Genomic DNA, 12359 nt, shown 5'->3' with positions numbered 1-12359 from the left:
AGTGAAATAGCGTGATCTCGGCTCTGTGCAACCTCCGCCTCCTGGGTTCAAGCAATTCTCCTGCCTCAGCCTCCCGAGTAGCTGGGATTACAGGCATCCGCCACCAAGCCAGGCTAATTTTTTGTACTTTTAGTAGAGACGGAGTTTCATTATGTCGGTCAAGCTGGTCTTGAACTCCTGGCCTCGTGATCCACCCACCTCAGCCTCCCAAAGTGTTGGGATTACACATGTGAGCCACCTCACCCAGCCCTACTTTTCTTTTTAAGACAAAAATGTATACAAATAAAAACTTGAAAAGGCCAAAAAAAAAACAAAAGTACTTACCTTATAAGGTTTCAGTGAGTATTAAATGTATGCATGCGGCCAGAATAGGGCCTGGCGCATACATGGGTGCTTACTAACGCTTAGCTATTATTATCCTCATTACCCAAGACAGCACTGGTCTCCCTTCTTCTCCCAGCCCCCTTCACCCTGAACGTACAGAGCCCTCCTGGGACCCTCCGCCCCATTGTCCCTCTGTCTAGTCAGCCCTGGTGTGTCTGGCTCACCCAGACCTGAGGGAGCCTGGTTGCCTGGTGAGGGAAGTGCTATACAGGGAAGTGAAGAGGGAACTGGAAGAGGGAAATGGGACCCCTGAGATGGAGGTAGGATGGCAAGGGAGACCCATTCCAGTTACATCTATTTGGGTGAGCGTTCGTTGGACTAAACATAGCCACTTCCCTCACTCTTCAATGGGTCATCTGCCAAACCTGGAGAATGAGGTGGTTGTGGAGACATCAGGGCCCTGGACATCCAGTGTGTGGCACGGCCATAGAGGCCAGCACATCAGGCCAGCCTACCAGAAACTCTGTTACTTCAGTCACGGCAGGCAGGGCCTCCTCGTCTTTGGCAGGCACCTCATTCCCCTCTAAGTCTCACTTCCCTCCTCTGTGAAACAGGAAAAACAGCAGAGCCGGACCAACCCTCTGTCCACAACTGAGGTGTGCTAGAAATGACTTATTTTTTCCTGTGAACCAACTCTCCATGGATCCTGAGCGCATATCCCTCTAGGATGGAGAGGGATCACTGCAGCTATTCTGGTGCCTTCAGTTATCCCGCCTACCTGGGGAATGTGCCCAGGCCCTGGGTCTCAGGCAGTGCGCAGGTGACAGGGTCATAGGTCCTCTGCACCCTTCTTAAGGCAGGAATGGAGGCTGAGTCCTCTTTCCTGGGGGCCCCAGTGCCTCCTCCCAGATCCTGCTACACCTTCAAACTGTGAGTTCTACCCCTGAGACCTCCCAATGTTGCAGTGATTCTCAGGCTTTGGAAGACAAAAGCCTGGGCCCTGCCACAAACCAGTCCTGAGGCAAGGGGGCCCAGCCCTGCTGTCAGCTTAAGGGAACAAGAAAGCGGGGGAATCTGGGAGGAAAGCAATCATGAATATTGTAAAACTGTCTTCTGATAGCACCTGCCAAGGCTGTGTAGAGAGCTTCCTGTAAGGTCCCTAAGAGGGAGGGGACATTTGAGGATGTCTGTCCTCCACCCCAGCCTGAGCTCCCTGCAAGCACCCTGGGCTTCCTCCTCTTCAGTCAAATCTGCCTTGTCTCCTTGTAGCACACATGCCTTGAAGAGTTAACAACAAATATGAGTCCAGTGCCTCCCTGCTCCAGTGAGATTTGTGCCTGAGCAGATCACTCTGTCTTGACCCTAAGGAAGGAGACTTTCAGGCCCAGGTGACAGGCAGTCATGTGGTGGCAGTGCACCTTCCCAGGGAGCCCTTCAACTGCAGACACTTTGCTGCCTCTGCCAGTCCCTCCCCAGGCCAGCCGAGTAAGGTCCTTTCAGTGGGTTCTGCAGATCCCAGAACCCTCCAGGGGGGCACATGGGGAGCCCTGGAGCCTGGAGTCCTGACCAGGCCACTGTGTCGGGGTAGGATTGCAGGGGAAGAAGGTGTGGTAGCTGCTGCCTCTATGGTCCCAGATAGGGACACTGGCGCTGGGCAGATCCCTTTGGAGGGAAGCCCAACCAGTTCTCATCATCTTCCCACAAAGCCCCATGCAGGCCGGGGGAGGAGAAGCATTCAGGACTGGCTGACCCTTGGAGATAACAGACTCAGCCTGAAAATAGAGGCAGTGGGAGGGTGAGGGGATGTGCAGTCCCAGTCCTGCTGTTTTCAGCCCAAGACTCTGGGAGTGCCTGGCTCCAGTGCCCCTGGGAGCAGGTGCAAGGCCTGTGCATCAGGGGTCACACACCAGGACAACCTCCAGCTAAGTGTGGCCCCAGGGAGCACCAGTTAGAGGCTTGTCTATGGAAGGATGAGAGTTCCCTTGAAGGGGACATTTAGTAATAAAGGCCCTTGTTGGGGGCTGAGGTAAGGGAGCTTTCATGTCACAAAGTCAGACGGGCTCACTGTCCTCCCCTGAGCTCAGAGATCAGGGGGTCAGGGACAGCCACTGCTCTCCTGCTCTGGGATCAGGACCTGATGTCCAGTGTCTCTTCTTAGGAATACAGATCCCAAGGTTTGAAGGTGAGCAGAGATTGTGACTTTCCATTGTTCATTTGTTCAACAAACATAGCTTGAGGGCCTACTGTGTGCTGGGCAGGATGATGCATTCTGGGGCAGGGCTTCTCAGATGATCTGTAGGGAAAGGCCACAGTTGGTCATTTTTAATTTCTACTCCATCATGGCCTGATACATGGTCCTACTGTGTGGGACCCCTCCACAGTGTGTGCCAGCTGGGATTCGCCATGTGACTTTGACAAATCCAGAATGGTCTATAGTCCACCCATGTGTGTGGAAGTGGCTGCAGATTGCCATAGAATTTTCCAAATGCTTACTCAATGCCTACACTGACCTCATCTCAGAGTGACAGTGACGGTGTGCAGCTGCACCTGCCCACAGCCTGCACCTCTCGCAGCAGTGCCCCGGGACACTGGTTCATTCATTCCATCACAGCACTTTCAGGCACTGTTCCAGATGTAGTTGACACAGCAGTGAACAGAGCTAAGTCCCTGCTCTCAGCGATGTTATATTCAGGTCAGGAGAGATGGGTCAAATAAATTAACAAATATATAGCGAGTCAAGTTTTGACAACAGCTAAAAAGAAAAATGAATCAGGCTAAGAAGATAGACAGTCGGGGGGTGAGAGCCAGGAAGGTCTCAGTGACAAAGTGACCTTCAAGTTGGGATCTGCAAGGAAGAAGCAAGTGAGTCATGCAGATATCTGGGGAAGAGTATTCCAGGCAGGGAGAACAGCAAGGGCAGAAGCCCTGAGTCCGAAATACTTTCACCTGTGTCGGGGGACCACACGCCCCTGGGGGAAGGGCATCAGAATCACCAGTTGGTGGGGCCTTCTCAACCATAAAACCTCCCCTCACCCGCCACCAACAGCACCTCCAAGAAGCCTTCTTTGGAGAGTGACCCTGGCCCCCAAGCCCAAATGCTATTACTGATGGGGGAATGTCACCTCTCTCCTGTTCTTGGGACAGAGAAGCCATGGAAAGTCCCCACAGTTAGGAACACATGTGAGGATGACGTGGCCTCAAGGAAGCTGCAGTCTGTCAGAAGGCAGCAAAGAGCAGCACAGGATTATAAGGGACGGTGAGGACACAGGGCTGGTGCTCCCTGTGGGGGGTCAAAGTGTTGTAAGAGGCAGGAGGTCTACTTGGGCAGTGGGCCTCGGGGACACGCTAGGTAGAGGGGCCGGGATGAGCAAAGGTGGAGGCTGGGGCAGCTAGAGAGCTAGGGGACCTGAAAGTCATTCCACATGATTGACGGAGTGGCCAACAGGCTGGTGGCGAGGCCAGAGGGATCAGCAGGGGTCATGTTATGGACGACCTTGCATGCCATGGGAACACATTTGGATTTTCTGGTAAGTGTTGTGGAGCCATTGCACACTTGCAATCAAGGCAGTGGCCGGATCTGTATGGAGAAGGGCCCAGGGGAGGAGATGTGGATGGCGGTGGACCACTGCAGGCAGGGGAGAGCAAGCAAGAGCAGGAACAGTTAAAGAGGAGGAGCTGGAGTCTGGAGATGGTAGGGCTGGAGTGGCCTGGACCTGCTGGACACTGGGACCCAGGGAGAGCAAGAGGGAGGAGGAGTCCAGAAACACCCTGGGGGTTTCTGGCTTGGGCCACTGAGTGCCTTTGGCTGAGACAGGGACACATGAGAAAGAGCAGGTTTATCAGGAGGAGGAGTTTCGTTTCAAACATATGGAGTGTGAGGTGAGTCAGAGCCAAGCCCTGGTGACCACCCACAGCCATGACATCAAACAACAGCTCTGTGAAAACCGATAGAACATAATGGAAACCAACAGAACACAGTGTAGGCAGAAAACAGACCTTCACCAAGGGTCCGGGTGTCTCATAAGAATAGCTGTGATGTTTTCAGCATTTGGTGCATGCCAGGCAGGGGTAGCCACTTACTCACAAGGTGCCATTTAATCCTCACCATGAGCCTTCAAGGTAGCTCTCATTATCTCAGTTTTACAAATGAGGAAACAGAGGTTCACAGAAGCTTAGGAACTTGCCCAAAGCAGCAGAGCTGGTGAGAACCATCACACCACGTATCTCCTGCCTCCCACCTGCCCATGGTGGGCTCTGGGGGTTGTCACAGGAAATTAGGATGTTTTAGGAAGGTTGATGACTTTGATCTTGGGGAGACAGCCAGGTCTTACCCAGGGCATCCAGTCCAGAGCTTAATAAATATCTGTGGAATGACTATCCCTCATTCTTCCATGGAAGCCTGAGCCCAGGCTGCAGAGGCTGTCAGCCAACCCAGTGTGACATTGATGACACTGTTCCTATGATGCAAGAGTGGACATATCCCTTTTCCCCCTCCTGCGGAACGAGGGCTCACGCTGTGTGCACACACAGGGATTGTATGGTACTGAGTTTTACTTCCAGGCACTGCAGGGTTGCGCTGGAGGGAGTATGGTGGAAAGAGGCAGGCCTTGGAGTTAACAGGCTGAGGAAACTGAGTGACCTCATCTGAAGCCCACAGCCCCCAACAAGCTCTCTCTGAGTCAGGCTGAGCCAGACAGGCAATGGCAGGTGCAGGCAGTTATCTGGTGTTCATGGCTGGCCGCCCAGTCTGTGAGCACTGCAACTATTTCAGGTCCTGCTTTTCCTTGCCTCAGCCCCACTTCTGTCTATCCCCCTGGGATTGCAGCAACCTGAAATTGTAAATGCTGCCTTGACTTCACTCTCCTCCCTTACACTTTTCCCTTAATGGTGTGCCTGACTCCCAGGAAACCTGTCCTGCAGAGGAGGGGAGACCACCCACCCAATTTCAGGGAGATCCCTCTGTAGTTGGCCCAGCCCACTCTTCTTGCCAGTGAGGGTGCCCAGACCTCCCTTTGCAGCTCCCCTCCATGGAGTGGCTGCTCCACGATTCCCCACGAGTGCCAAGCCCAGTCTCCATCAACAGGCCCTTTCACAGAACTGCATGGCTTTGCATTTTAATTACCATATTACCATTTTCTGGAAGAAGGGGAAAGCTTTGGGATCACAAATTAATATAAGGAATGAAGGGCAAAATTAAGAATAGCGAGTCTAGTCCACGTATGCTGTAGTTTTCCCTTCTGTGTGGAAGGGGAAAATCATGCTTTCAGGAAAATTCTCTGAATGACAAGTTTGGAGGATTCTGGAGCCCTATCCACAATACTGAGCCATGTGAGGGCCTCTTCCCTTGCCTCCCACACCTATTCACTTGGAAGTAAAAATACATTATCTTCCATATCATTAATGGAGTGCCCCATTCCCCAGTCTGGCTCCGCAGTAAAGGAACTGTGAATATGAGTGACGCCTCCGCAGTGTGCTGATGGGGAGGGCCCCTGGTCCCAGGAGATGCTTCCCTGGGTGTGAGTGTTGGAGACTAATGGGGGCTGGGTTGTGGGCATACAGACCCCCTTGTTGTGTGACTCCAGGGAGCACCAATCAGGATAGATCTGTGTATATATATACACACACCTCCTGGAGCTGTGCCGTGCTGCAGCCTGGCCTAGGCTGCAGGCTGGGTCAGCACCTCCTCGGGAGGCTGTGCTTGTCTGGGGAGACCTGGAGGCCAGAGCTCTTAGAAGCTGCCAAGCCAGGGTTCAGATGGCTGCAAGGAGAGCAGTTTCAGCCTGGAGTCCCAACAAGAGAGACCTGCTTCCTCAGTTAGAAATAGCTCTCACCTGGGCCCAGAAGAGGGGGCAGGGTGACAGGGCTAAAGATAGGGTAACACAGAGGATCAGGCTACAGGGTCAGGGCCTGGAGTGTCGGCAGGGCCTTCTGCAGAGTGGGGCTGAGCTGAAACCTCAGCCTCTTAACTGTGCTCCCCACACACAGTGTACCCCACACTCCACTCACCCTGTATAATAGGGTCATGCCCTTTAAGGAGCTGCCTAAAGGAAGCCAATGTGAGGGCAGGTGGGGCGGGCAGGGAACCTTAAAGGAAAATGAATTAAAGAGCAACACTGCCCAGCAAGGGAAGGCGTCTGGAGTTCTGAGCAATCCACTCCCATCTCCTACCATCCATCCCCTGCATGGTGGGAGAAGAAAGGTGCCAAAACCAGAAAAACCGCCTGGGGACTTTCATTTTGGGTGCCTCAGATCCTTCATATATTCAACCCATTCTCATCTCTGGAAGTCGAGTAATGAAAAAAAAAAAAAGGGCAAAAATCCCCATGCTTCATGGAGTTTATATTCTAGTGGGGAAGATAGATAATGAACAAGATTTCATATATATAATATATATAGATATGGTATTTAAGCTAAGAGTAAGTGCTAAGAAGACCAAATTAAGCAGAGCAGAGGAACATGAAATGCTGGAGATAGCTCGCATTACACTTGGTGGCCAGAAAAGGCCTCAGTGAAGGAATTTTGAGTAAAGACCTGTAGAAAGTGAGGGAGTGGCAGTGCGGGGGCGTGTAGGTGTGGAGGTGGGTGGGCATTCCATCAGCAGGTGCAAATGTCCTGAGGCGGGCGTGCCTGAGCAACAGCAGGGAACCCAGCATGGCTGTAGGGAAGAGAGCGAGGGTGAGCTCAGAGAGCGCAGAGGCATGCTGTGGACCACGTTTGCTCCCACAGGAGAAGCTGGAGTATTTCTTCCTCATCGTCTTCTCGATTGAAGCCGCCATGAAGATCATTGCCTACGGCTTCTTATTCCACCAGGATGCTTACCTGCGCAGTGGCTGGAATGTGCTGGACTTCACCATTGTCTTCCTGGGGTGAGAGCTGGGTTGGGGAGACTGGAGGTCAGACCCTCACTGAGGACTCTGTGCCCACTGCCACCACCACCAGCATCTTAGAGGTGGAGTGGGACTCCAGCGCTGTGCTAACCACTGCATGGAGCAGCCTCTGTTAGAGGCTGGCCTGGCAAGGGTGCTGTCCATGCTGGTGGAGAATGGGTCATTGCTCCTGACCCTGCCCGCAGGTCACAATCTCCTTCCCCGGCTAGATGCTATAAATTCGATTATCCTCCTCACGTCACACAAATTTGGAAATGATATGGAAGGTTCCACTGGCCAGCAGTCTCTGGATGTTCATAAGTTTCTCACCCTCTGTCATTTATTAGTTTATTCCATGGACCTGTATTGAGTACCTGTTATTCAGGTTCACAAAACGGATATTTATTAACTGTATTAGTTTGCTAGGTTTGCCGTAATAACATTCCACAGATTGGGAAGCTGAAACAACAGCAATCTATTTCTCACAGTTCTGGAGCCTGGAAATTCAAGGTGAAGATGCTGGCAGGTTTGGGTTCACAGGGTCTCTCCTCTGTGCATGCGCATCCTTGGTGTCTCTTTGTGTGTCCAGAGTTCCTCTTCTTATAAGGACACCAGGCAAACTGGACGAGGGCCCACCCTAACAACCGCATTTCATCTTCACCACCTCTTTAAAGACCCTGTCTCCAAATACAACCACATTCTGAGGTGCTAGGGGTTAGGGCTTCAGCATATGAATTTAGAGGGAACATAACTCTACCCATAGCATTACCGTAACTACCACGTAATGATAACAATAGCATTTATCAAGTACTTAATATGTGCTTACATGCACTGTCTCATTTAATTCTCACCACAATCCTGTTTTTCCTCATTTTATGAATAAGGAAGCTAAAGAACAGAAAAGTCAAGCAACTTGCCCAAGGTCACACAGCTAGCTGGTGGCAGTGCTGGGATTCAAGCCAAAGCAGTCTCGGTTCCAGAGCCTGCATGCTTAACCAGAATGCTGTCCTTTAGTTCTGAAAGGATGGTGTTGCTTACCTGCTAGCCATCCAGTGCTACTTTTGGCTCAACAGGGAAAATAGAAGAATTCTGTGAATCGGCCTCTGCCTTTTACAAACTGCCCTGGTTGGAAGCCAAGACAAGTGCGTACAGAATAATAGAGTGCAGAGAGCGACACCTCACAGCGCATTGTTGTTTCATACGCAATGTATCCCAGGGAGTTCTGCCGTTAGAAGGATTCGGAGGCGAAGGAATTTGAGGTAGACTTCAAAGGATAATGGAAATTTGAGTAAATTAAGAGAGGAAGAGGAGGCTAGTAGGAAAGAAAATAAAGGGCATTATCAAAAAGTGCAGCCAGGAGGAAAAGTGTGCAGGGAGAACTTGCTGTGGAGTTTCTTCTCTGGGTCGCCACTGAGTGTGATACAGGTAACCTCCAGCCCATGTAGGGAGTGCTCAGCCCTAGGGCCAGGGACGACACCTGTGGCACACATACCTCAACCCCGTTGAGCACGCAAAGTAGACCTCACAAGTGGAGCACCACTCTTTTCCCTGAGTATGAACTTGATGTCAGAATCCTTTTAAGTGAAATTCCCCAGGTAAGCATGATCAGATCATTTGTTAGTTGATGAACCATATTTGCCATCTCTCCCCCAGGCCTTTCCACAGGTGCTCGAGCATGGACAGGACACAGGGCCCCAGACCACTGGGGCAGTGGCTTTCCCAACCCCTGGACCCCTTCTCTCCCTCTTCTCCATTCTAGGGTCTTCACTGTGATTCTGGAACAGGTTAACGTCATCCAAAGCAACACAGCCCCAATGAGCAGCAAAGGAGCCGGCTTGGATGTCAAGGCCCTCAGAGCCTTCCGAGTGCTCAGACCCCTCCGGCTGGTGTCGGGGGTGCCTAGTGGGTGGCAGTGTCCCTGCAGACCCCTTTCTCCTCTCCCTTCCTGTTCCCTTGTCCCCAGTTCTGGGTCCCCTTCCTACCTTGACATCTCAGAGGCTTCCCAGGATTTATAGGGAGGGAGGGCCGTGAGACCAAGTGGAGGTGACTCCTCTTTTCCCCTCCCTGGCTGCCTCTGCAGGCCTGCAGGTGGTCCTGAACTCCATCTTCAAGGCCATGCTCCCCCTCTTCCACATCGCCCTGCTGGTCCTCTTTATGGTCATCATCTATGCCATCATCGGGCTGGAGCTCTTCAAGGGCAAGATGCACAAGACCTGCTACTTCACTGGCACAGGTGAGCTTCCAGGGAAAGTGGGACTGTGGGACAGGGCCTAGGACGGCTCAGAAGGGGGAGCCACCCTACCTGGTGAAGGAGCCCAGGGCTTGGCCATTGCCCCCACATCTGTTGACCTTGGGAATGGAATGGGCTTTTCCTGGATAGGGAGGACTTGGAGGAAGGACAGCTCTACCGGGGTCAGTGAGCCAAGAAAGTGAGCAGGGGCCTGGGCCACGGCTTGTTCAGAAACACCCTTACCCCCTACCCCACATGCAATGTGGTATATTCCAGGTTCTCTGAGCCAGTGGTGGATGGAGACACAGGCATGGGATAAGCCTGAATTTCTATGTGTACTTTTCCTGTCACATAGTTTTAGCTTTAGTCTGAGCTGCCCCTCAGAGCAGGCACCCAGAATAGGGTCTGAATGGGACCTCAGAAAAAAACACCCAAGAGCCAAAGGCAGTCAATTTTTGAGTTTCCAGAAATAACCTACATTGAAGCCCAGATATTCCTGAGCTGAACCAGCAGTTCTCAAACTTTTTGGCCTCAGGACCCCTTTTCTCTCTTATAAATTTCAGAGAGCTTTTGTTTATATAGGTTTTGATCTGTTGATATTCATGGTATGAGAAATGAAAACCGAGGAACATGTCACAATATTAATTTATTAATTCACTTTTAAAGAACAGTAAGAAACCCATGGCATGAGAACATAAATAGTACATTTCTAATAAAAAATAACTAGATTTTCAAAAACCAGTAATATTTGGTGAGAAGAGTGGTGACGCTATTTACACTTTTTGTAAATCTCTTCAATGCCTGGCTCGATAGAGGATGCTGGACTCTCGCATCAACTTCTGTGTGTGTGTGCTGCCACGTCACACCTCATGTAGCCTCTGGAAAATTCCAGTCTACATTGTTGAGAGAATGAGAGACAGATGGGCAACTAACATCTTAGCAGTATTGTGAAAATCGTTTTGGTCAGGCCAACACCCTGAAAAAGTATCGGGTCCCGTTCTGAGACTGGCTGCTCTACCCTGCCAGCAGCTCACTGGGACTTAGCCTCCTCCATGAGTCCTGGCACTGAACTCACCAGAATAACTCTCCTTGACCTTCAGTGTCTCAGGAAACTCTACTCACCTCCTCATGACCACTGACAACAAAGGGACAGTCAACACCAGTCCCAAACCCAACTCACAAGAGTAAGCTCTGGTCCAGCTTTCAAGGGTTATATTCCCAGACTCCTCCCATCTCAGCCTCTTCCCATCACCACCACAATCTACATCCTATAATAAGCATTATCAGGATGGATAGGAGGGGACCTTCGATCACACCTTCAACCCAAATTTGGAGGTCTCAGTGGTGTTCTCATGAGGTCTTGAGGAATGCTGAGCAGCAGTGCTCAAAAGCCCCTCTCAGATCAGGGCTTCTGACTTCATGGGGTCAGGGCCCCCTCAGGACCATCAGTGTCCTCTCCTTTCCATCTTCAGAGCATTGAGCCTACATGCTAAATAGGTTGATAGCCTACACGGTAAAGAGGTGAGGCAGGGTGTTCCAGTTCTGATGAGCCAATCTAATCTCTGAACACAAAAGGAGACTGTAAAACATCCTAAGATGAAAGGGGATGCAGGATGTCATCAGAAGTACAGGATTTTAGAGACAAGAAAGCATCATCCAGGGGAACAAAGGAGAGTGCAGGCTCGGGCCTGGCGGGAACTTCCCCTGAGTGCAGACCCCTGCCCCGTCAGCTGGGTGTCTTGTACAGCTCAGCCCAGTGCTTTTGGAGCTTCTCCAATTTCACCTCCCAGGCATAACTCTCAAGTCAGAACATGTGAGCCCTCCACCTCCAGCCCTACTCCAGCCAGGCAGCTGCCTTCTTTTTTAAAGTTCTGTGGGAACAAATGACACTCAGATTACTTCTCTTTCATGCGTTGCACTGCATAGGACAATTAATCCTAGAAGCTGACCCTGCCATGAGGCCCGGGGCCCAAGACATAATTCCTGCTGCCTGTAGCCATCCTCAGCCCCAGGCATTCCTCTTCACTGTCACCATCTGCTCCATATGAAGCTGTCTTTTGTGTTTTTAGCAGAGTGTCTTTAGACTTACTGCTCAATTCTCTTAAACTGCTCTTATACACCTTTCCTCCTGTCATTGTCCACCTACTACTGTTGTCTGATGCTCCCTCTGCCTTCTGCCTCCAGATATCGTGGCCACGGTGGAGAATGAGGAGCCATCGCCCTGTGCCAGGACGGGCTCAGGGCGCCGGTGCACCATCAATGGCAGTGAGTGCCGGGGTGGCTGGCCAGGGCCCAACCATGGCATCACCCACTTTGACAACTTCGGCTTCTCCATGCTCACCGTGTACCAGTGCATCACCATGGAGGGATGGACTGACGTTCTTTACTGGGTGGGTCTGGGCCTGGGCCTGCCAGAACCATCTCCCTTCATCCACAGGTTTGCAAGGGAGCAGGGAGGGAGGGCTTGTCAGTCCACACAGGAGGGCAGTCTCTGACTTGAGTGACCACAGCTCCCTCTTGCTCCTCCCTGGGGAATCTATACAGGATGTGTGTCCCCTTCTGGTTCCCAGGTATGTGCCCCAGCAACTTATGGGGAAATCCCCACGATACAGTATGTCTATGCAGGATCCAAGGGGCGGGTGAAGAATGGAAACCAGGAAAAACCTGGCTGTGAATGACTTAATTCTGATGGCTTAGAATTTCAGACTTTTTGAGGAATGAAGGGCTCTTTGAGTCTTTTTCCTTTCCTCTGCAAGACTGCTTTCCCATATAACTATTATAAGATATTAGTTTCCTCACCCGTAAAATAAGGATAATAACACTGTCTATATCAGAGTTAGTGGGAGAATTACAACAGTGCCTGGCACACGGTCAAGACTCCATAAGAGTTTCTTTGTTGGAGTATGTTATTTATTTGGTGTTTGTTAAGAGCTAGTTAG

The 12359-nt window shown here is 51.2% G+C and overlaps 1 protein-coding gene across 1 annotated transcript in view; it reads left to right on the top strand.

Moving 5' to 3' along the window:
- Nucleotides 1–12359, top strand: part of CACNA1S (calcium channel, voltage-dependent, L type, alpha 1S subunit) — a 72494-nt gene that overhangs the window by 10612 nt on the left and 49523 nt on the right. The window contains exons 3-6 of the mRNA XM_011931715.1: nt 7051–7190; nt 8950–9092; nt 9271–9423; nt 11605–11810. Coding sequence (XP_011787105.1) covers nt 7051–7190; nt 8950–9092; nt 9271–9423; nt 11605–11810 — 642 coding nt within the window. The remainder of the gene's footprint in view (nt 1–7050; nt 7191–8949; nt 9093–9270; nt 9424–11604; nt 11811–12359) is intronic.

Source organism: Colobus angolensis, unplaced genomic scaffold (assembly GCF_000951035.1).
Source record: "Colobus angolensis palliatus isolate OR3802 unplaced genomic scaffold, Cang.pa_1.0 Scaffold91, whole genome shotgun sequence".
Lineage (NCBI taxonomy): Eukaryota > Metazoa > Chordata > Mammalia > Primates > Cercopithecidae > Colobus > Colobus angolensis.
The sequence above is the reverse complement of the archived record's forward strand: the minus strand, read 5'-3'. Positions and strand labels throughout refer to the sequence as shown.